Here is a 24,089-nt window from a genome sequence, read left to right as displayed (position 1 = left end):
AGGACATTCTGGAGTTCTCTTTGACAAATAGGCATTAAAGAAAAACATGGTAGAGCGGCTGAGAACACAGACTCCACGCAGCCAGACTGTGTATGGTTTTGTTATTCGAGCTGCATGACTTGGGCAGCCTCAGTTTTCCCATCTTTAAAATGGGGATAAAACAGCATCTATCTCACCAGGTGGTTATGAGCATCAAGGTGGTGCTGGACCCACAGGCCTTAGCATAATGCCTACCTCAAGAAGGGATGGCTTCTCTTACGATGCGTTTAGTTTCAAAAAGCTTTGGGAAATATAAAGGCACCAAGGAGGAAATGAAGTCACCTATAACCTCATCCCCTAGCAATTGCCATTGTCAAAGTTTTAATGTAAATCTCATGTGTTTCGCTGTGCAGACCTAAATATGCTTTGCTCACTTAGCATCCTGGGTGATCCCTTTCCCACACCCCTAAATCGTTCCTTTAAAAAATGATATTTCATAACATCCTATGGAACTCTGTGCACTGTAATTCACTTAGAGAGTCCCTTGTTTCTCTGGATTATTTCCTTTTTTAAAATTTTTATGTTATAAATGTTGTGACGAATAATCTTACATCTCTATGGATATCTTGGGTTGTTTGCTCGATTGGGGGAATTGCCAAGTCAAAGGGCATGTGCGTGTGGTACCTACTGCCAAGTTGCCTCCAGGAGGATGGTGCCAGCTGACCCCCCCCGCAGAGTGGGGGCGCGGGGAACCGGCATCGCTGGCCCGCTGGTGTCCTCCTCTCTGGCAGTGCCGCGTGGGCTACTCACGGAGGCAACAGTTTCTCGCTGTCTCGGTCCTCTCTTTGTTTTTCTTTTCGTCCCCTTTGTTTCCTTTCTTGGTTTTCTGCCAAACAACCTCTTGTGAAAGGACCGCCTAATTAACCCTGTGCTAATTAACAATTTAAAATTGCACAGTGCGACTGTTCATGTTTAATTCTCCGGGAGCCAGAGCAACAGCGGGAGCCCCTCCCCTTCCTAATAACTGCGCACACCCTGCTTCCCTCCACGGCGGCGCGGGGCTCGGTCCCGGCTCCTTGAAGGAATGTGACACAACCGTCACATCACATCTTCTCCGTGGAAAGGGGGTGGAGGACTTTGTTAATGGGGGCCCCCTGGGCAACATGGTGGAGAGGTATCATTTTCAACAGTGTCTGAAAAATAGTGATATTTGCGAAGATATGGGGAACTTTATAGGTAGGTTCCAATGAAGCTATTTGTAAGAGGTGCAAGGGTTGGGGGTTCTTGATGCAGACGCTGAAACTTTTCTGTACCAGATAGAGAGAGTACAGCCCCCTCGATCATGCCTACATTTTTCCTTGAACTCTTATTGGGGAGATGTGCTGTACTGAGAAGTTAACTAAATTCCTAAAGCCATGCACACAAAAACCCATGTTCAGGACACTGTTGGTGGTCATGAGTAGAACCCATCTGTATTTGAAGGGAATTTTGGGGTGTAAGTGGCTGAAGGGAAGCAGGCTGCAGGAAGGGGTGAGGGTGTGAGATGTAAGCTAGCCCTGTCCAGTGAAAGGTGAGGAAGGGGGTGCAGAGCCGGGGGTGGGGGTGTCTGAACAGAGGCTGCTGCTGGGTTCCCAGGCTGCCCTCTGTAACTGAAGATCATTGATTTTACGGGAAACCGTGTTTACAGACAGAGTGCTGATCGACCTGCCGAGTTGACTTCTGCCTCCTTAAGTAAGAGCTACCTTTTTCTTATTGACTGGCTGATAAGCAGAGCGAGATGGCCAGCCAGGTGGGAGAGTGGTGGGCAGCCTGAGGCCCTTGCGCCGAAGGACTGGGCTGTGTCAGAGATTTCTTCATCTTTGCATTCTGGTCCCTCTGGTCCACCCCATTCCTGCACTTCCCAGGGACCGGTGGGGTCACCCAAGACCGACCCTGCCGGGTCACTAGCACACGTCCTCGTGTGGGCGAGTTGGCCGCCTGGTGAAGGTGTGTAGCAGAGAGCGCCCCAGGCTTTCATTGTGCAACCTCCTAGGATCAGGTGGGAGGGCAGCTTCGGACCTGAGGAGGGCTGAGAGCCCGCCTTTCTCACAGGCTCCCTGGTGTGCACTGTGCTTGGCGGGGCTGCGAGTGGAGAGGGTTGACCAGCACGCCCGGAAAGGAAGTCCAGAGCAGGCAGCCTGGATCCTGCAGTGGGCTCCTCCTTCCCACCGATGCCTTGCTGGCTGTGCGTCCCTGTGAATAAGTAGTCTCCCCCGTCCCTCTCATGCCGCTAATGTCACCACCTTGGGTCATCCATCTTTCAGGGGTGACCACAGAGTCACTCTTTCTTGCCTCCTTTTGCTTGGAAATAGAAAACAAAGTTAGATGAGTTTTCAAAAGTCCCAGCCCCTTAAGTGGTGATTTGTGGAGGAGGAGGAGGAAGAGAACAGCAAGAAAAGCCCACCAATTAATTGGTAAACGCTTGCCGGGTCCTCTGGCCCAGCCCTGGCCGGAGAGAGATCAGCTCTGCTGTCGATACACAAGTCCCCGGTGAAGCATCAAAGCTGTTCTCCTTTATCAATCGTGGCCTCCCCTTCCCGCGTGTTCCTGTAACTTACCAAGCATTTATGACATTGATTTTACAATCGGGCTGTTAACCCTCCCGCCCCTTCAGGCCTGCCAACCTTTCTGGCTTGAGCCGTCAATCAGGCGCATCCTCAAGAACGTGCACCCTGGGCTCGCACCTGTGTGCCAGCTGAGCCTCGCGAGGCGGTCCCACCGCACTTGCTGTTTGGTTTGGTTTGGTGTAGTTATCTTTGTTTAAAATCAGTGTGTCTTTTCTCAGGCACACGGAACTGCGTCGTAATGGAGTATGTGTGTGTGTGTATTTTAAACAAAACATGACACGTTCTTCCAAAAAGTTATTTCTCCTAAGACTTCTGGTAAACCTGCCTTCCCTGTCTTTTCCCGAGGGGGAGCTGTTGGCTCACTGTGCAGTCAAGAATCAAGAAATGAAAAGAGAATGGGAAGATGGGGATGGGGGTGGGGGGACCAAACCCAGCCAAAACCTTCATCCCTGTGTATGAATGAGATGGTGGGTGGAGGAGCAGCCCTGTGTTCCCCAGGAAGGAGGCACTGGGGGAGGTTTGCCTGGGATCAGGGCCCTGTGAAGTGTGTGAGGCTCTGAGTTGCCTGTAGGAGCAGCGCTGGGATGGAAGAAATACCCCTGTGATGCTGTTGCCACAGGAGCAGAGCAGCGGCGGGTGATCTGATGCCTCCCTCTCTAGGGGCATAGGGTCTCAGAGGGCAAATTCAGCTCAGTGGCACTTTGGAGTCGGAAACGGAAAAGCCCCAGGGCTGAAGGACAGCTGCTTGGGTAGCAGCTAATAACTGAGAGGCAGGTGTGGAACAGGGGCTGGCTGAGCCCAGCTGCCGGCTCCGTGTGCTGCTGAGATCCTTGACAGCAAACAGCACCCAGCCAATGGTGACGAGGCTCCATCCAGACAGGGCCACATCGACCTGACAGGAGGGGGATCCAGCCCACTGAGTCTGGGAGGTTCTTCCTAGAAACATCCAGCTCATGTTTTGCACCTACACAGTTTTAGTCTGAAGCCAGCTGAGTCACAAGCAAGGGTGTTCTACGGTTGGGAGGAGGAGGTGGGAATTCGGAGATCTGTCTTCTCTGTTTCAGTGTCAAGGTGCAGGGGGCCCATTGTAAGGTTTTGCCCCTCAGATTTCCTGCTTGTAAAATGGGACAGTGCTTCCCAGACCCTGGGAGGATGGATGCCCTCAAGGGGCTTTGCAGAGCGTGTCCAGGCTGCACACTTACCCTCTGAGCCATGTAGCCTTCAAATGCTTTTCTTTGAACTTCTCAAACTAGAAACGTAGTAAAAGCAACAGCAGCAACTTCACCTCCAAATCAATAAGCTTATCCTTGCACAGGTTAACCATTACTGTTCTGGGGGTGCAGAATCTTCCTCCTCTCGCCTGCCCCTCCCCAGTGCTCCCTGGGCCCACAGACAGCTGGGACAGACGAGGGTGTATGTGGTAGGGCCTCCCTTCCGTGTCCTTGTTGGGCCTGGCGAGGTGATGTGTGTGGTCCTCCTCCTCCACCGTGGCTGTCACCCAGTGACTGTAAAGCAAGGAAGTTCGGACTGGTCTCCAGGGTAGAGCAGCTAACAATCTGAAGACAAACAGGGATTCTCCTGATGCTTCGGCCCCGTGCTCCCTGCTCCTGCCACGGACCCCGGCTGCCACGCCCAGGGTGCTGCCTGCCCTCTGCGTGTTGGATGGCGTGGGGCGATTGCTGGGTCCCTGCTGCCCCTGCGGTCTCTGTTGTGGGTGTGGACGGAAGCCTGTTAGAGTGCTCTGTGCGGGACCTGAGCCTCGGCCCTCCTAACCTCTTTCCTTTCTCTCTCTCTTCCCCCTCTCTCCCTCCTCTCCCCCTCGCTCCGCTCTTCAGGTCCGATCCGTACTGGGTGCAATGAAAGCTCCACGCAGGCCTTACCATGGAAGGCTGTGATTCGCCTGTCGTCTCGGGGAAGGACAATGGGTGCGGTATCCCTCAGCACCAGCAGTGGACTGAACTCAACAGCACCCACCTCCCCGACAACCCCAGTAGCATGGAGCAGTCCACAAGCGAGAACCACGGGCCCCTGGACAGCCTGAGGGCCCCCTTCAATGAGCGCCTTGCGGAGAGCACCGCCTCGGCCGGCCCCGCCGCCGCGCCCGCTGGCCAGGAGGTCAGCTGCAACGAGTGCTCGGCCCCCTTCGCCAGCCTGCAGACCTACATGGAGCACCACTGCCCCAGCGCGCGCCCCCCGCGGCCCCTGAGGGAGGAGAGCGGGAGCGACACCAGTGAGGAGGGGGACGAGGAGAGCGACGTGGAGAACCTGGCTGGGGAGATAGTCTACCAGCCGGACGGCTCGGCCTACATTGTCGAGAGCCTGAGCCAGCTGACCCAAAGCGGGGGCGCCTGCGGCAGCGGCAGCGGGCCTCTCCCCTCGCTCTTTCTGAACTCCCTCCCCGGTGCGGGGGGCAAACAAGGGGACCCTTCTTGTGCTGCACCAGTCTACCCACAGATCATCAACACTTTCCACATAGCCTCATCCTTCGGGAAGTGGTTTGAGGGCCCAGACCAGGCTTTCCCGAATACCTCAGCCCTGCCGGGGCTCAGCCCCGTCCTGCACAGCTTCCGCGTTTTCGATGTGCGGCACAAAAGCGACAAGGATTACCTGAACAGCGACGGCTCTGCCAGGAGCTCCTGCGTGTCCAAAGATGTTCCCAATAATGTGGACCTGTCCAAATTCGATGGCTTTGTGCTGTACGGCAAGAGGAAGCCCATCCTGATGTGTTTCTTGTGCAAACTCTCCTTCGGGTACGTCCGTTCCTTCGTGACCCACGCGGTGCACGACCATCGAATGACCCTGAGTGAAGACGAGCGGAAAATTCTTAGCAATAAGAACATCTCCGCTATCATCCAAGGGATTGGCAAAGACAAGGAACCCCTTGTAAGTTTCCTGGAACCAAAAAACAAAAACTTCCAGCATCCTTTAGTTTCCACAGCTAACCTCATAGGTCCCGGACACAGTTTCTATGGTAAATTTAGTGGCATTCGAATGGAAGGGGAGGAGGCGCTCCCAGCCGGCTCTGCCGCCGGCCCTGAGCAGCCCCAGGCTGGTATCTTGACCCCCAGCACCCTCTTGAACCTTGGCGGGCTCACCAGCTCGGTCCTGAAGACCCCCATTACCTCAGTCCCCCTGGGGCCTCTGGCCTCCAGTCCTACCAAATCCTCAGGGGGCAAGGACTCTGGGGCAGCAGAAGGAGAGAAGCAGGAAGTGGGCGATCCGGATTGCTTCTCTGAGAAAGCAGAGCCAGCCGAGGAGGAGGTGGAGGAGGAAGAGGAGGAGGAAGAGGCGGAGGAAGAGGAGGAAGAGGAAGAGGAGGAGGAAGAGGAGGAGGAAGACGAGGGTTGCAAAGGACTCTTTCCCAGCGAGTTGGACGAGGAACTGGAGGACAGGCCCCACGAGGAGTCTGGGGCTGCGGCAGGTGGTAGCAGCAAAAAGGACCTTGCTCTCTCAAACCAAAGCATTTCTAACTCCCCCTTAATGCCTAATGTGCTCCAGACTCTGTCGAGGGGCGCAGCTTCTACTAGTTCTAATTCCGCTTCTTCCTTTGTTGTCTTTGATGGTGCGAACAGGAGGAATCGTTTAAGCTTTAACAGTGAGGGCGTCAGGGCCAATGTGGCAGAGGGCGGCAGGAGGCTGGACTTTGCTGACGAAAGTGCCAATAAAGACAATGCCACAGCACCAGAACCAAATGAAAGCACAGAGGGTGACGATGGGGGCTTTGTTGCCCATCACCAGCACGCTGGCTCCCTCTGCGAACTGGGGGTTGGGGAGTGCCCCTCGGGGAGTGGCGTGGAGTGCCCCAAATGTGACACGGTCTTGGGCTCCTCCCGCTCGCTGGGCGGCCACATGACCATGATGCATTCTCGGAACTCGTGTAAGACACTCAAGTGCCCCAAGTGCAACTGGCACTACAAGTACCAGCAGACGCTGGAGGCACACATGAAGGAGAAGCACCCGGAGCCGGGGGGCTCCTGTGTCTATTGCAAAAGCGGGCAGCCCCACCCCCGGTTGGCACGAGGTGAGAGCTACACATGTGGTTACAAGCCTTTCCGCTGCGAGGTGTGTAACTACTCCACGACTACCAAAGGCAACCTCAGTATCCATATGCAGTCCGACAAGCATCTCAACAACATGCAGAACCTGCAGAACGGAGGGGGCGAGCAGGTCTTCAGCCACACGGCTGGGGCGGCAGCGGCTGCGGCAGCGGCAGCGGCCGCGGCCGCCAATATCAGCAGCTCCTGCGGGGCCCCCTCTCCCACAAAACCAAAAACCAAACCCACTTGGCGGTGCGAGGTGTGTGACTACGAGACCAACGTGGCCCGGAACCTGCGCATCCACATGACCAGCGAGAAGCACATGCACAACATGATGCTGCTGCAGCAGAACGTGTCGCAGCTCCAGCATGGCCGCCACCTGGGCCTCGGCGGCCTGCCCGCGCCTGCCGAGGCCGAACTCTACCAGTACTACCTGGCCCAGAACATGAACCTGCCCAGCCTGAAGGTGGACAGCGCTGCCTCGGACGCCCCGTTCATGATGAGTGGATTCCAGCTGGACCCCTCTGGGCCCATGGCCGCCGTGACACCTGCTCTAGGTGAGGCTGACTCCGTGTTTGTCTGTTCTGTGATGTGACAGCACCTGGGGGAAAATGGAAAATAAGCCCAGACCGTGTGGATTCGGTTGATTTTTTCCCCCCTTTTGTTTTGTATAAGCTGGAGTATCTGACAGTCATTAATTTTTCTCAAGAATCCTTTGGACTCTGTGTGCACATGGAAGATCATGCGTTCGACAGAGACATGAGTCCACTCCAGTTCCGCAGGCCAGGATTAAACTTTAAGTGTTTCCTCTGATTTTTGGCTTCTGGTCAACCTTCCTTTCTGTTCCCATTCTCTTTCTCTGTCTCTTTCTCAATTTGAAAAATCACCACAATTATCCAAAACTTTTGGATTCCATTAAATATTTATTGAAACTTACAGGAAACTGTAGCTGGAGTTTTAAATAGGAACAATCATCTCCAGAAGAGGAACTTGGAACTGGGGCATACTTTATTCAGATAACCAAGGGCTGGTTCTGTGCCGGACGGGGATCCACCCAGAGAGGTTTCTGCAAGTTCTCCCGTGTGTTCACAGGGGTCTCAGCGAAGGATGTGTGTTCTTTTCCTTTCTTCTTCTGCATGGCTTGGTGGTAATTAGTATAGTTGGGAATTAAATTGCCCTGGGGCACCATAAGGACCGGTGTGATAGATGAAAATGAATACATTCTAAAATTGTACATCAAAGAAAGCTAAGTGTTAATATCAGTAAGATCCTGATTAAAGGAGCCTTTGTTGCCATGAAAAGCGACCCATTAAGGGGAATCGGCTATGTCCAGGCACCTAGTCTTACCAGTTGGCTTCACTGATTTAGCATGGGACCCGAGGATACTAATTGGGTGCTGTAGACCGCGATTTATGTACAAAGACTCATAACCACTTTGTGGGGAGAGCTTCTTACACCAAAAAAATGTACAAATCAGTTTCATGAGGACCGATGTGATGGTTGGGCCACTCCCATCCCCACAAGTGCCTCAGACAGACATGGCCTGGTCTCCGTTCCCTGACCCTGCTGACCCCTCGGGACCAGCGGTGATGTGCTGCATTCAGCAGCATCCCCTTACTGGCATGGGGATAAGCTGACCTCGGTAACAAAGTGTAAGAGGTACCTTTATTCTGGCACGGTTTAGGGCAGAGCCAGCGGGCCCAGCCTCATCAGTTGGAACATCTTTATGTGCATGGTGTTTTGGTGCTAATTGTTGCTGATGAGTTACATTTCATAAAACTTAATTTGTTTTTCCTGCTATGCATTTAAGTTTGAATCTTTGCTACTTTAATCTCATTTTCTGTTTTGGAACATTGACCTGTTGATCCTTTATTACCTAGTGATTTGAAGAAGTCTCGCTGGCTGGTTAATCACGGATGCAGAGGGATATGTTGTCTTATTTGTCCCCAGAGTAAACCACAGGGACGCACATCAGGGGGTGGCATCGGTGTTCTAAGATTTTATTTTAAAGCCTGTGGGAATTGGGGTTTTCTAGTCTGGAGATTTAAAATCTTGAGAAGGCAGATCTTGGAGTAAATCAAACATAATGTAGGTGAAATGAAGACACAGAAAATGGATGGGTTTGTACTAGCCCAAAGTGAGATCTTTTTAATTACCTTGAAAACCAGTAATTCTGACTTAGGCTTGAATGGAGAGGTAGAGAAATATTTTGCTTTTACACCAAGTGTCCAAGTCTCTGGGGGCATCCATGCATTATGGGCATGTGACAGATGCTAATGGAATAAAAGAACGAATCTCTGAGCTTCGGACCTGCATAGAAGATCTGCACTTGATTTCTTAAAGAGATGAGAGCTCTCCCTTCTAAGGCGCTGATCCAGGTCAGCCAAGGGGGTCCTTGAATTTCCAGTGGTCTGCTCACCAGCCAAGGTGCATCTCTGCAAACCTCCTGTGTGTGCCTCGGGCTACAGGGGCTGTCAGGATGGAACAAGAGCCACACATGCTTTGTGCTGATGGCTGGCTGGGTGTGGGTACCCCAGGACGTGTCCAAAGGACTTACAATTTCAGTCGTGTGACCTCAGTAGAAGCCAACATAACACAGATGAGAAGAGCCATGCCTTTCGGTTCTCTCTGCAGCTCTCCCGGTGTCTCTTTAGGCCATTTGAGGGATGGCTGTAGGTTATTAGATATTACTGGGCTCTGCAGGGGGGAATTTTTTTCTTTGGTGAAATACACTCCTGCTTACAGAGTTATTCTCATGCCCCTTGGACAGAACCTTGTCTTTTGTGATATGAAACATGCTGATTCTGGACCCTTGCTTTCGAGAGGCCTTTAAGGAAAGGATCAGCACCGTTGGTCCAGGCTGGTTGGATTTGCCACCATTGGTAGACCAGATGCAGACTTGAGACCATCTCACTGTCCTTCCAAACATCCTTTTCCACTCCGAAGTTTAGCACAGCTCTGGGAAACTGGTAGCTTGCAGGGGCCCCTCGTGTTTCCTAAGTAGCCAGCTGGCCACAGGACACCTGCGTGGGGTTTAATGGGTCCTCTGCTGCTGCCTTTGAGTTTAGAAGGTGTTATTTCATCCATGTGCCTCTCTGACGATGTGCTAATGGGCAGGCTCCCGTGCCCGAGTGTACAGTTCCAGGGTTAAAGTCAGGTGCGTGTGGGACCTTCTGTCCAGTGTGGCTCAGGAGTAAGGTCTGAGTTCTCACTTGCTGGGGCCCTCCTCCTGGTCCCTGTGAATTGGGGGGGGGGGGTCTACTTTTTGTGGCCTGAATTTGTTCCAGCTCTATGGCTCTGTAGGATTCTAAGCACTGACTTTGTTTCTCCAAGGTGTGGTTCTCGGAGGAAGTGCTGGCCGACCTGCCACCCTCATTTCACCCCTTCTCTGCCTCTGTCTTTGATTTGCATTTCACTGCAAGAGCTCGTAAAGGGAACAGGCACTTACTCCTCTGCATGTTCGAGGACTTCTCCTTTTCATGCAAGCATCAACAAGTGACAGTTTAATTTCTCTTCAGAGTGATATTGATATGCTGAGGTTAGATTTAAGAAGCGGAGAAGATCTGATACTTCAGGTGATTGGCATCGGAAACAAATATGTGTTTGCCCCTCGCCTCACCCTCCGGGCAGCTTCCTCTTTTGCTGAACTCTGTGTACGTTTCATGGATGCTGCCTGGTCTTGGTCCCAAGGAAAGGATAGTGCTTTTAGGCTTTGTTTCTCCTTTTTTCTCTCGTCCTAAAAACAACGTCTTCGTTATGGCTCCTCTCACCAGGGGAGATCACAAGAGAGAAGACATGCAGGAAGCTCCCCGACCCTTCTGGAATGCACATGTAAAAGGGTTCCGTGGCGTTCTAGACTGTCCGTGGGCTTCACACACAGCGTGTACAGATCTCACTGGGGTGCCCCGTGTAGCCTAAAAAAAAAAACATTAAAAAAACATGTAACGTCTTTTCTTTGATTAACCACTAACTTGGATTCTAATCAGTCATTAAAAGAAAAATAACTTCAGCCTAACCACATGTAAAAGGTCAAGTTTAAATACCAGTTGGGGAGAGGCAGGGGCAGACAGAGCTCGAGTGTGCGTGTGTTCAGGGGAGAGGCAGAAAATAGAAGCTGGTGCTCAGCGCTGTGCGCGGCCGTCCACTTCCAGGTAATGCAGGAAGGCTGCTCTTTCCCGGCCTTTCTTGTGATATAAATAAGAGCTCGCAGTATTAATTTACTGCTGGTAAGGGAGAGCCTGGCCCTGGATTATACAGGGCAGTGATGGACCAAAAAAGAACAGGGGTGGAGAGGGAAGAGCAGAGCTTTCTCAGACCCTTTTTTGGGAGGGTGGAGACCATGAGCTGACCTTTGCATTTCACTGCCAATCTCATATCTACTTTCCAGTTCACTTCCCAGACCTTTTTACCCTTGTCTGGCCCTGCGGACACGTGCGCATCTGTGCAGGGACTTTCTGGAGGTTCAGCGAGGAGACTGGCTCCTGTCCTAGAGAGGAAGCACCCAGATGGGGACACTGGTCAGCACGTGTTTTTGTAGGTGGCTGACTTACGACAAAGGAGAATGTGACATGTGCCACAATAGACTTAGTGTCAGCTGGTGTAGGGGCTCAGGAAAGGGAAAAGATCGTGCTTGTGGGGAGATGTGGGAGGAGCTGGCACCATTGATGGGCAGGTAGGATATTGATTGGTGGGATGTAACGAGGAGATCATTCCTGAAATCTCAGATATAGACTTGCACTGTCCAGTACAGTAGCCAATAAATGTACATGAATTAAAAGTAAATAAAATTAGAAATTCAGTTTCTCATTGTACCGTAGCCACATTTCAAGTGTTCCATAGCTACATGTGGCTAGTGACGGCTGCGTCGTATGGCTCAGACACAGTGTCTCCATCCTCACAGAGTTCTCTGGGGCAGCGCTGCTTCAGATGAATTCTGGTTCGCATGCAGGCTTGGTATCAGATCGCAGCTGTGGCTCATCCCCAGCTTCTCAGGACCTGGAGTTTCAGATTCTGTATGTCCAGTGAAGGATGCCTATTTCTATCTTTTCTTGGATCGAAGTGAGGGGCTAAATTGAAATAGTCAAAAGATTATGGTTCCTGCCTTTTTCTAGGTGTTCTTCTCCGAAAGGAAAAACAAAAACAAAAAACATAAAGCATTCCACAAGTTTTAGAAAGATCTGAATGCCCGAAGTTGTTGTTGTTATTATTATTTTTGGTGGTTTTTCCAGTTAGTATAGCATCTTGCAACACTTGAAATGTGATCTTTGTTTCCCCACGAACCCAGGTGGAGGGGAGCGGAGGGCGGGGAGGTGCCTCAGTATGGCTGCAGCTGCGAGTCCGGCCTCTGATTCTCCTTCCCTTTCCTTCCCCATAGTGGGCGGTGAGATCCCCCTAGACATGCGGCTCGGGGGCGGGCAGCTGGTGTCGGAGGAGCTGATGAACCTGGGCGAGAGCTTCATCCAGACCAACGACCCGTCGCTGAAGCTCTTCCAGTGCGCCGTCTGCAACAAGTTCACCACGGACAACCTGGACCTGCTGGGGCTGCACATGAACGTGGAGCGCAGCCTCCCGGAGGACGAGTGGAAGGCCGTGATGGGGGACTCGTACCAGTGCAAGCTCTGCCGCTACAACACCCAGCTCAAGGCCAACTTCCAGCTGCACTGCAAGACCGACAAGCACGTGCAGAAGTACCAGCTGGTGGCCCACATCAAGGAGGGCGGCAAAGCCAACGAGTGGCGGCTCAAGTGCGTGGCCATCGGCAACCCCGTCCACCTCAAGTGCAATGCCTGCGACTACTACACCAACAGCTTGGAGAAGCTGCGGCTGCACACGGCCAACTCCAGGCACGAGGCCAGCCTGAAGCTGTATAAGGTAAGGCCAGGCTGTCTCCGGGAGCAGGAGATGGGCTCCCTGGGGGACAACGGTGCAGCGTGGCTGGATGGTGACCTGGTGTTGGGAGGGGAGTTGGCACCTGCTGCCTCATGCAGGCTTCCATAGGTACCTGGAGGTTCTCTTTGTGGGGGCCCCATTTTGGAGGGGCAGGTTTTGTTTACAGAAGCCCAATACTGTCATCACGCTGTTCCCCCTGCCCTTTGACTGTCTGTACAGCTGACTGTCTTTCCGTACTCACAGTTGCTGTTCCCTAGTCCTGGCTTTCTGCACCTTTGTGCCTGTTTTTTCTGCTCCCCTGCACGCTTTCCGCCTCCGTGTCCCTCTCATCTCATTTTTCCCTTAAATTTTTTTTTTCTCTCTCCTGGATATTCTTTGGGTGATTTGTGCATTTGTTCATTCAACAGACACACAGTGAGCACCCACTGTATACCAGGCCCTGTTCTGGGCACATACCTGCATCCATGCACTGAACAGACAAAAATCCCTGCCCTCACAGAGCTTCCAGGGAGTGGGTGATAAACACAATGAGTAAGTTAGACACTAGGCTAGAAGGTGGTCAGTGCTGGGGGGAAAACGAGGATCAGGTAAGGGGGCTCCCCTCATCTTCCTGTGTCCTGTGTCTCCTTTCTCTTCCTTGTATTCTGTTCCCTTTTCCAGGCTTCTCGCATCCGCCCCCCCCCCCCCCCCCCGTTCTGTCCTCTCTCCCCTCCTTCCTGCATTCCTCCTTTCTACACCTTTTAGCCCCTGCAGCCCCCTCTGGGTGTCTCTGTGTCTGTCCACGGGACAGGGGGTTGGGGCTCAGACACTCTGTAGCCCGTTCACTCGCACGGCAGAATCGCTCCAGACGTTTCTATTGATTTTCACTGGACTTAAAGCCTCACCTTTTTCTCTAATCATCCCATAATGGCTTTAGTATGAACAGTCAGGTACAAATCGCCATAAATCTGCCCGGCCTCCTTCCGCGTGCCTTCCACGCCCTCCTGCCTCTTTCCCTTTCCTCCTGCATTGTCCGTCTCTCCTCTCCTTTCACGCCGGTTCCCGCGTCTCTGGGCCGAGGGGCACGGAGGTGCTGCTGCCCTGATGCCTCCTGCCCTCGCTGCTCTGGGTGATTCTCAGCAGAGACCCAGATGAGGAAGACGCCCACCCCTGCCCCTGGCCTCAGGCTGCGAGAGGCCTGTGTAACATTGGATGAGAACCTTTTAGGGAGAGGAGGAGAAAGCGGGAACGAGGCAGTGGGACTAGAATGTTCTGGAAGTGACAGCTGACTCCCAACATGGATGGGCTCAACTGGTGCATGGGGAAGGTCTGGACACCACGTAGCCAGCCCCCTGTCCTGAGTGATCAAGAACCTCACTGGGTGGCTTTGTTGTGTGCTGCCTTTGAAATAAAAGGCTCTTTGCGGTCAGTTTAAATTGGAGGTCTTAACTGGCCACAGGGTGGTGCGACGTGGTCAAGAAAACCTGACGGAAAAACCAGTGGAAAAAAGTTTCCAAAGGACCCGACTGAGCAAAATTAGTACAAAGGCCTCGGTGTGGCCGTGGACGGTTGTATGGAACTTTGATGAAGGTCGTTTAGAGGTGGCGTGATGCCAGCCTCTTCCATCCAAGGAAAAAATTGCCCTTCAAATTATAAAATGTGCACAGTGGTGATTAACTCCACGGTACATTCTCCAATAAGAGTATACCAGGCCCTTGGCTTTGCTTTCAAAGGGCCTGGAACCAGGAGGATTTGCTGAGAATATCCATTTTTGGTACCCGAACCATACCCACGGGTCATACCTGGAGTCAGTTTGAGGTGGTTTGCAGGATAGATGCGAGGAAAGGAGTGTGCATGTTTCCATCATTCTCTCTTTTTTTTACAATATGGATGGAGGAAACTCCTGCTCAGAAAGGGCAATGCAGATAGAAGGACCAGAGATAGGTGTTGGGATGCAGGAGGACATGGGAACCAGCACCTGAAGGAGAGGGCCCCAAACCGTGCGTTTGGCTGGCACATCCTGGGCGTGACCGACCCCCACATTCAGGACAGAATTCCCTGTGTCATCAGTCTGGTCTCATTAGTGCATGGGTAATGAGTGTCCCTTGGCTTGCTGTGGCTCTGCAGAGGGGCTGGGGAACTTTCCCTCCCCTTCCGGGGGACACAGACAGGCTTGTCATTCCGGTGCCCTCACCCAGCCTCCTTATCCCGCACTGTGACTCAGACAGACTTCTCCTGCCACCAAGGGGGCTCCCTCTCCCCGGGTTTTGTGACTCCACGAATTTGGGGTGGGACTGGAGGTGGTTTGAGAGCGAGTTTTTCTCCCGGCCCTGGTGTGGCCTGCAGTAAATGGAGATTGATTGCATGTTATTTTTCCTCTTGCTAATGTAATCCATTAGCCCAGCACATGCATAATCAGTTTAGTGCACAGTTAACTGGATGTAATCGAGTTCTTGACTGTCTGCTAGAGAAACAGCTCCAGATGCTGCTGACCCGGGGGTGGGGGTGGGGGGGCACAGGCTTCTCTCACAGCCCTGACTCACCCCTCCCCAGTCCCAACCCCACCCCGCCCACTGCCCTGGCAAATTATTCATCATCGGTCAGGGAGACTCCCTCACTTACTTTCTGCTGCACCTGCTCACGTGGCCATGGTGTATTTGACTTCCTGATGGGCCTCCCACCCTCTCTTTCAACTGAGGCTTTTATCCCTTCCTGTTCCTTTTTCATGTCCGAGGAGAGAGCCACAGGCTCGGGAGATGCAAGTAGAGGCATCACTTTTGGTTGTCATTGACCTCACAGCGGCCCAGAATCACTTCTTCTGGTGTCTAAATGCTGGCACGTAAGTCGCTGTACTAGGACCGAGCTGCCCGAAAACATGAGACACGAGAGAGAATTGGACTAATCTGCAAGCAAACAAAAACCCAAAGACTGGTGATACTCTTTCTGTTGCCTGGAATTGTCCATTTTTGATTATTGTGTGAGAGCAGTTTTTAAATTGAGATGAGTGTTCAGTGAATTCTCCCTCTCTGCCTCCTGGGAGTGTCAGGGAATGGGGCTGGGGTAGGAGCGCAGGAGGGCCCTAGAGAGCGGATGGAAGAGGCTTTCTTTTCTCTGCACTGCAAGGTTACTTTTGTGATGAGCTCACAGTTGAATGCCTTGCATGGTTTTTGTATGACTCTGGTCCAGCCCCTAGTGGTCTCTTGCCCATGCCCGGGTCCTCATACCTGCCATCATGGGACGTGGTGATTGATCAAAATAGCAGGAATGCCAGCAGCCCCTGTCCAGCTTAGTGGCTGGGCTCTTGATTTCTCTCCACAGGGATTCATTTGAGCCACATTGGAAGCATGTTGTGGAAAAGCTACTTGTCTCTCTTAGGACATGAGTTCCAGAGCACGGGCTCTGCACCTTTCTGCTGCTTTTCCATGTGAGTGTGGGACCTGCACCGTGGCCCCATCCTCCCTACCCTCCCAGCCACAGAGAGTGGGTGTTCTTGCCTGTCTGAAATAGGGGAGTGGCAGATACAGCAGCCCCGCCCCCCCATTCACTGGGGATACATTCCAAGGCCCCCAGTGGCTGCCTGAATATACTAAGTTTTTTCCTATGCTTACATGCCTAGGATGAAGTTTAATTTATTAATTAGGCATAGTAAGAGATTAACAACAACTAACAACAAAATAGAACAATTATAATAATATACTGTAATAAAAGTTATGGATATGGCATTAGGTAAAATAAGGGTTACTTGAATACAAGCATTATGATACTAGAACAGTCGATCTGATAACCAAGACGAGGTGACTAAGGGGTGGGGAGCATTTACAGTGTGGATCTGCTGGGCAAAGGGATGATTCACACCCCAGACAGGAAGGAGCAGGATGATGTGAGATTTCATCATGCCACTCAGAATGGCGTGCAGTTTAAAACATGAATTATTTCTGGAATTTTTCATGTAATATTTTTGGACTGTGGTGACTGTAGGAAATTGAACCTACGGAAAGCAAAGCCAAGGACGGAGTGGGCGACTGTACTGACAGACACCCGCCCTCTGCTCTCCTCCCCGCTGGCGCACCCGAGTCCACAGTGTGTGGCTTCGGAGCTAGTGCAAGCTGTCCTGCGTGTCTGGACTTTGCTGCTGCATGGCGTGGCGTGGCGTTGCTGGAGAGCTCTCTGAAATGTGTCCTGTTTTCTGCTTGGGGAGGAGGGTGCAGAAAGGGCAGTTGGTGATCAGTGCACACCTGCCAACTATTAGAATCTGGTTTTCACTTTGATGTTTTTCTTCACCTGAGAGTCATTGGAATGGAAATCCATCAACTTGGGCAGATAGATTAAGACCCCACCAGAATCTATTACTCAAACAGTTCCCAGCTGAAGTTCCTTTGATTGAGCCAAGCCCGAAGGTCTCATATTAATCTTAAATTAGACACAAAGAAGGTTGTCTACCACAGAGTTGGGTCTGGGCCCCATGTGAGCTGCCCTGGGCCAGCCAGGCAAACAAGGCGGTGAGATGCCAACTCTACTTGGCTGGAAGTAGGAGTCCGCACTGGTTGACTGGAAACACCAAATCCTCCGCAGCCTGGACTTTCACTTTTGCCATTCTGCTAGGCTTGTGCAGGGCGAAGGAAGGGTGAGGACCCTGCGCCAGACTCTGCCTTACTTTAGAACCCTCCTCAGCTCTTTCCCCGATGGATAAGGAACTTGCCGCTCATGCCAGGCAGGGCCATAAATTCACTGTAGGGTGCATGGACACATTGGAAGACATGGAAGTCAAATATTTGGTTTGTAATCTGCATTCTGCGTGCTCCTTAATGGGTGCACCGGGGCAGGGTTGGGCGACTTAGGAAACCAGCTGCACGTTTTGTGCCCATCGGTGGGAACTGGCAGGCTTTGTTTGGTTTGGAAAGCAAGAAGCATAAATCCTCTGGTGTGCCCCCCCCCCCCCCCCCCCCCCCCCCGGTTCCCTCCGCCCTGGTGTGGCCACGTGTCTGAAGCACTGGTGCAGTGTCATCTGGTTTACATCGTCATTCTGGAGCCAGTTTCCCCAAACCTTGTTTTCTCATTAGGATGACTATTTTTTTTAACAGGCATACTTCTGCCTTCTTCTCCCCATACCTTGGTGCCTTCAACCAAAAATGAAAAGAGGGAATGTTTTCGTGTGGTTGATTTAAAAGGTGTGAAAGGCCAGATGTTTTGGTAAATTTTAGCACATTTAGCCTGCATGCCCTCTGTCTCCCAGAGCAGCTGGGGGTCTGAAGTTCATTTCCCCCACTTAATGGCTGGTCTTATGGGATGTGGGGCTCCCGCAGCTGGGCTGGGAGACTGCACAGGGTCCTTGGTCATGGTCAGAGAGCTGGGGTGAGCTAAGGCAGTATTTCTGGCCAAAGTTAACTCCAGGGGGACTCTGGGAAGAGGGAAGTGTGTGCCGTGTGGAAGGCTGGCCCCACGCTGCAGAGGCTTCTTGCTCTCACCTCCATCCAGAACCATCCCACTCACCTTCACCTGAATCCCCCCAATGGGTAGTATTTTTTTCAACGCATTCATTCAGCTTATTGGCTTTAAGCACAAGCTTTGCCCTGATGCCTCTGGTTACACTATTGTACACACCCTTCATGTCAAGAAGCTAGGGTTAGTGTTATCTTTGGCTCTACGCTTTAGACACCACATAATGGAACTGAAATCTTACTAGATGTGCCTTTTAAACGTCCAGTACTAAATATGTCACCTGTTGAAAAACCAGTTTTACAACCATTAACTATAACACTCTTTTTTCCAAAAGCTTTTAGTATTTTTTTTTATTCTTTTTTTTTTTATGAATCATTTTTCATGGATGGTAAAGAACTGATGAGGTCCTGTGAAAATATGGTATTAATTATTTCTCATGAGACTATCTCATATCATTATTTTACCTCAAATACAAGCTAATAATAAAATGTGGATTTCTTATTTTTATGGTAAAAAATAATTCTTATGAGTAATATATGTTCATTGTAGAAAATTTGAAAAATCCTGGGAAGTATAAAAGAAAATAAATATTAGCCAAATCCTATTATACACATATTTTTGTTTCCTCCTTTTGCATATAGCACAGGCATTTTACAAAATTGGACCTGAGCCCTTTCTCATGTCTCTAAAAGTATTTTTCAGTAATTTTTTTAAATGGAATTTCTTCTATTCTTCTACTCTCTTCTCCAGAAGCAAATCATTGTTATATTTAAATTGTATCTTTTGGCATTTTTTTCTGTGTTTATACTAATAGAAATGTATTTGCATATACATACTGTTCATTTAAATAATCTTTATAGACATATACTTAAGGTTTGCTTTTTTCCTGTAACTTTTTATCATGAAAATCACTTCAGGTCAGGACAGATAGATCTAGTTCATTCTTTTTGTGGCTACATAGCATTCCATTTACTAACTGTCGGAAAACTTAGTAGAAATCTTCATTCCTTTGCTACAGATTTGCTAAATATTCTCAAGTCTTCAGGTTAGAAGTTTCTTTTAAAAAAAAAAAAGATTTTATTGAATTTTTTTTTTTTTTTTTTTTTTATTAAGTAAGGGAGAACGAGGTAGCAACATCTATGTGAGAGAGAAACATCGACTGGCTGCCTCCTGCACGCCCCATACCGGGGATTAAGCCCGCAACCCGAGTTTGTACCCTGACGGGAAATTGAACCAGGACCTCTCAGTCTATGGGATGACGCTTAATCCACTGAAACACACGGGCCGGGCAAGAAGTTTCTTTAAATGTGTAGTGTTTTAGGAAAAAATAGTCAGTTGATCTCATTAAAAATATAAGAAGAGACAAACAATAAGAGACAAAGCAGTCTCACGTCGATGTGCGTTTAGGTTATTTGTGGTGTTTTGCTGTAGGGAACAAATGTGCTCATACATCTCCCTACACTAGTGCTGTCCCAAGAAGTGGGCTCGCTGGTTCCCAGGTGTAATGCCAATAGGTACTGTGCTTTTCACTGGCTCTTCAGAAAGAAAGTGACCACCCCCCTCACACCGCTAGGTGAATATAAACCCCCCATTAGGTGATGCTCAAATGCCCGCACAGTGACCAGTGCAATGTTATTTTCCTCTTTTGTTCAGATTGGAAACACTGTTTTATGTGGGTCTCTGTAGTTATTAGTCAGGGTGAACATTTTTTCATGTATTTATTGGCCGCTTGTGCTTCTGTAGCAGCTTTCCTGTTCATAGCCTTTGTCGTTTGTTTGTCTTGGTTTGTTCCTGTATCTGGTTGATTTACAAGAGCTCTTGGTTCATCAGGGCCAAAATCCCCACCTTGCTGTGGCTGTTCTAGTGGTTTCTCCCAGTGGTTTCTCTTTTGTGCGTCTGTACCTCAGCTTATGGTACATTTTAACATATAGAAACTTTTCATTTGGATGACATCCAGTCTGTACCTATTTTGGTTATGCTTCTAACTTTTCTCTTTTCCCAGGGAAGCTTTCTTTTTGCTAACATTGTAAAATAATAAAAATTGCAGCTAACACCTAGACAGGATTTATTATGAGCCAGGTACTGTTATCCTGGCTTCACATATATTAATTGATTCAGTCTTCTGTTAATTTGCCTGTATTCAAAGGGAAAAACCGAGGTACCGTGAGAGCAGTTACAAGTCATAAGCTAGTGAGTCAGTGCTCAGACCCAGGCTGATTGGCATTACTTGACCAGTATCTTCTTCAGTATCCTCCTTCCCCAGCCCCATTCATTTCTTCAGTCTATGAAAATGTACCTTGTGGATGGGTCATTGCAGGACTCATTTTCTCAATATTGTGTGATTTAGAACTGTGTTCTCTTTCAAATTGGATGGCTGACTGTCCAACAGTTTCTTCAGTAACCATCCTTTCTCGCTGATGTGAAAAGCCATGTCTACTGTCCCTGGTTCTCTAAATCGAGCAGAGCATCTCTTGAATGCTGCACGGGCTTAGATCAGCCCAGACACACAGTGGTGTTTGCCGGAAACGCCAAGGACAAGAGGAGGGAACAGACGCGGGTCTTCCTTCAAGCATGTCAGGTCTCTGGATGAAATCCCTTCCTCACCTTTCCCTGTTTCTCTCCAGCATGTTCCCCAGGGTGGAATTTCTCGGATTAATTACCTTCATCAAATTCACTGGGATGAAGGAGTCTCCAGGAGAGATGGGGGCTTGGGAAAGGGACCAAGTTTCTTATTGTTCCTCAGTGGAGACTGTGGGTCTCACTATTTATCTCTCTTTTTTGTTAAAGGGTAGGGAACAAATACTGAAAGTCCTGAATGTTCCCTTTTCTGACGTCCATGTTCAGATAGCGTGGAGATAACAGTACCGTGCCTGAGTATTTTCAGTAGAAACGGTGCAGCTACTGGTGAGAGGTCGGTGTCCGTTTGGATTCCAAAGAAGCTGTTTCATGGCCCCTGACTCAGGCCGAGGAGCAAGGAGGTCTAATTTCAGAAAATCTAAGAACTGCCGCTTTGTCAAAGTACTTGAAAGCCTCCCCAACCCCAAATCCTCAAGCTAAAAGCCCTAGATCTTCTGGTGACAGAAATCTCAAACTGTCAGTTGCCTGCAGCCCACACCCACACAGAGGATCAGTCACACTTGTGGAATTCCTTGCACGGATGCCATCTGCCGTCTTAGGGGTGGTCTGGAGTTCTTAGCAGCATCTCCCTGTCGTCGTCCCTCTGCCTTCGCATTCCTGGAGAACTCTGTGTGTCACGGTTGTTCTAGGCCAACCCAGGCCAGCAGGAAAACGGTGCCGTATAGTGGGGCAAAGGCGGGAACCCCGTTTCCGGTCCTTCCAACTCGCTGAGGTATTGGGCTGAAAGGACTTGATGGAAAAGGGCACGTTTGAAGAGCCGGAGTCCCAACAGGTGTTTCTGGTTTTCTGTTTTGAAAGGGAAATTGTGAGGGAATAATTAACCACTGTCAGAAATATTGTCAGGAAAAGGCAGGCGTTTTTAAATAATTACACAATACACCTGAGCCATGTTCTTTACCCTGTTTTCAGCAACTTGAAAGTATAAATACTGCTGAGGTGTAGGGTGGGAAAGTCTGTTACTATGAAACCATTTTGGTAGTACGAACTGATTGTTTCATACTTTGACAGTTAGTAATGTGACGGCTCCAGCACTTTTTAAACAGCCAGGATGTAGGACAGAAGTTAAAAATGTCTAATGACACAAATCTGTTCCTCACAGAAATGTGGGAAGTAGGGCCAGCAACCTCAGGAAGGTGATCTGGAGGGAAACACCCAGCGGGGCCTCGAGTTAGCAAATAAAATATGGACTACCCAGCTAAATGTAAATTTCAGATAAGCAAATAAGGTATACCATAAGATATAAGTACTGTATCTCCTTACCTGAAGTTCATATTTAACCAGACAGTCTGTATTTTACTTCTGGATGCGGAAGAAAGTCTTTCTTGGTGTCTTGCCAGCAGCCTCGAGATAAGTGGCTTCGTTGTTGGTTCAAACCCCTTTTTCTTTCGGTGGTTCCCAACAAAAGGAAAATTACAAACGCCTCAAATGATGATTTTCAATTTTTGTTATTTATAGAAAACTATCATCAGATTTTCACATTTTCTACACTAAATAAAGTGCTTTTCCTGTAATGAAATCTGAAATTTTCTCCAGAGTTACTTGTTAAAATTTGCCTTTCAGTAATTTTTTTAAAAAAAATTATTTCCTTTAATTGAAGTGCTTTTGCATCACACAGTGCCATGCAGGTCAGGATGGCCCCTCCGTCTGTTGCCACTTCGCCAGGTGTGCCTGCTCACACTCCGCTCCTTGGGCTCCTTCTGAAGTTGCTGTGTTATGTAGGTGATAGAAATTCACAGCACTCGAGTATTGGCTGTTGTACATGGAAGATCCCCAAGTGTCCACCCTATAGAGGATGCTAACAGGAATGCGGAAAGAAGATTTGAACTAGGACTAATCAAGAAGATCGGGGAAATTTCTCTAGGGCCTGCGTCCTCACCCTGTAAATGGCAAACTAATGAGAAGGTCAGAAATGTTTATCTACGGATAGTGTTTGATTTGTAACCTGCTAATTAGTGGGGCAGGTTCCCAGGCCCAGGGCGAGGCCTCCAAAGCATATCTGCTCTCTTAGGTCAACAGTTGTGACCACGGCTTCGTCTGCCGGCGGGCCTGGTATTGGATTCGCAGAAGGAATTTCCCGTCCACTTGCTGTCCCTCTCCGCTCTTTCTGCTAACAGGCTGGTTCTTAAGGATTGTTGGGCCTTTGTAACCACGTTTGAGCTGACGTCTGGACTTCCTGGGTGGCCTGTACACTAGGTAGCCCTTGTTCTCCTGTCTCGCAGAACGAGGCAGCAGACTGGCCCTGGGGACCGGCAGTTCCATGATGGGAGGCATCCCTGCACCTGTCCCCTTGGCTTGCTCTCCTTCAGCTGACGTGGACCCAGCACTCAGAGACCGTTCCCTGGTGTGGTCTCCGGGACACACGTTACTGGAAAGAAAGACACTTCTCCCACTGGGCCAGCGCCATTTATCGAGTGCTGATTTTATGTACACTTGGGCTAATGAGTTCGTAACATGTTATTTAAAAAGCTGTTTTGTGTAGGGAGCTCTTGGTGAGCCTTTGGCTTGCCTCCAGTGAAGGGGTCCCCGAGCCGAGGTGGTCCAGCCTAATCTCCCCATTTCTGCTGTGCTTCATGTCTCCGTTTTCCCTCCTGCCGCCTCCTCTCTCTTTTTCGAAAATCATTAAAGATAAGGGAGCTTGGGGAGCATTCCTGGGCTCTTCCAGTCAGCCAGGCCAAGAGGCGTGGGTCCCGGGACTGCGGTTTCCTCCGCGTCCTAGACATTAGTCAGCGAGTGTGACTCCCCAGCCAGCTGTGGCGTAGGAAGCACCGCAGGGAGCGATCTGGCTGGAGGCGTCTGCTTGTGTGTGTTTGTTCGCTTTCTGGTTCTCAGATTAGGATCTGACCGTTTTTATTTTTATTTTTTTGCTCCGAGTGGGTTTTCATCAGTGATGGCCACAGCTGCCAGTGTAGGACAACCAAACAGTTTCTCCAGGGACAAGAGCTCTGTGCTCCGTCCAGTCCTTTTGTGTCCAGCATCGAATCCGTACCCGTTCTCCTGCTGCGACCACTCCTGTCTCAGCCTTTGGGGCTTTGAGTTCATCGAAGGTTCAGACTCAGGCACCTGCGGGTTTGTTGAGGTGGCGAGTTCTTGAGTCATTCTTCTGGGGGTGGCTGTTCCCCTCTAACGCTCTAGGTCTCAGAGGGCCCCAGGAGTCCCCTGGAGGCTCCTGCAGGCACCGCCTCCCACAAGCTCCGTCACACGCGTGTCTTCTTTGCCTAGCTTGTTCTTTATTCCTCTTGGAGCGTGGCATTTAGAATAAAATCTCACCTGGGGAAGTCTCAGACAGCAGTGACAAAGCCCAGCTCCACGGGGGGAGACTCGTTACACAGCTAATTAATCCAGCAGATGTCATTGTAAGTGCTCATTTCTTCGTAATTTGGATGCACGTCCCCCATTGCTGGGATCGGCTTTGGGCCCGATGCAAAGTGTCTTTTATCAGACTGTGAGGACTAGCATGTTTCCTGTTCAGCCTTTTTATGCTGTAGGGAGGCATTTCTGGTGTTCCAGAAGTTCTCCCCCACCA

At 50.2% G+C, this 24,089-nt stretch overlaps 1 protein-coding gene across 1 annotated transcript in view; it reads left to right on the top strand.

Moving 5' to 3' along the window:
* The window catches only part of ZFHX3 (zinc finger homeobox 3), a 183,743-nt gene that overhangs the window by 22,135 nt on the left and 137,519 nt on the right, over window positions 1-24,089 (top strand). Inside the window, exons 2-3 of the mRNA XM_036273950.1 lie at window positions 4,421-7,179; window positions 11,997-12,493. Coding sequence (XP_036129843.1) covers window positions 4,467-7,179; window positions 11,997-12,493 — 3,210 coding nt within the window. The 5' untranslated portion in view covers window positions 4,421-4,466. The remainder of the gene's footprint in view (window positions 1-4,420; window positions 7,180-11,996; window positions 12,494-24,089) is intronic.

The sequence above is a fragment of the Molossus molossus genome, unplaced genomic scaffold, assembly GCF_014108415.1.
Source record: "Molossus molossus isolate mMolMol1 unplaced genomic scaffold, mMolMol1.p scaffold_m16_p_21, whole genome shotgun sequence".
In the NCBI taxonomy this organism is placed as follows: domain Eukaryota; kingdom Metazoa; phylum Chordata; class Mammalia; order Chiroptera; family Molossidae; genus Molossus; species Molossus molossus.
Note: the sequence above shows the minus strand (reverse complement) of the source record. Positions and strands in the feature narration are given on the sequence as shown.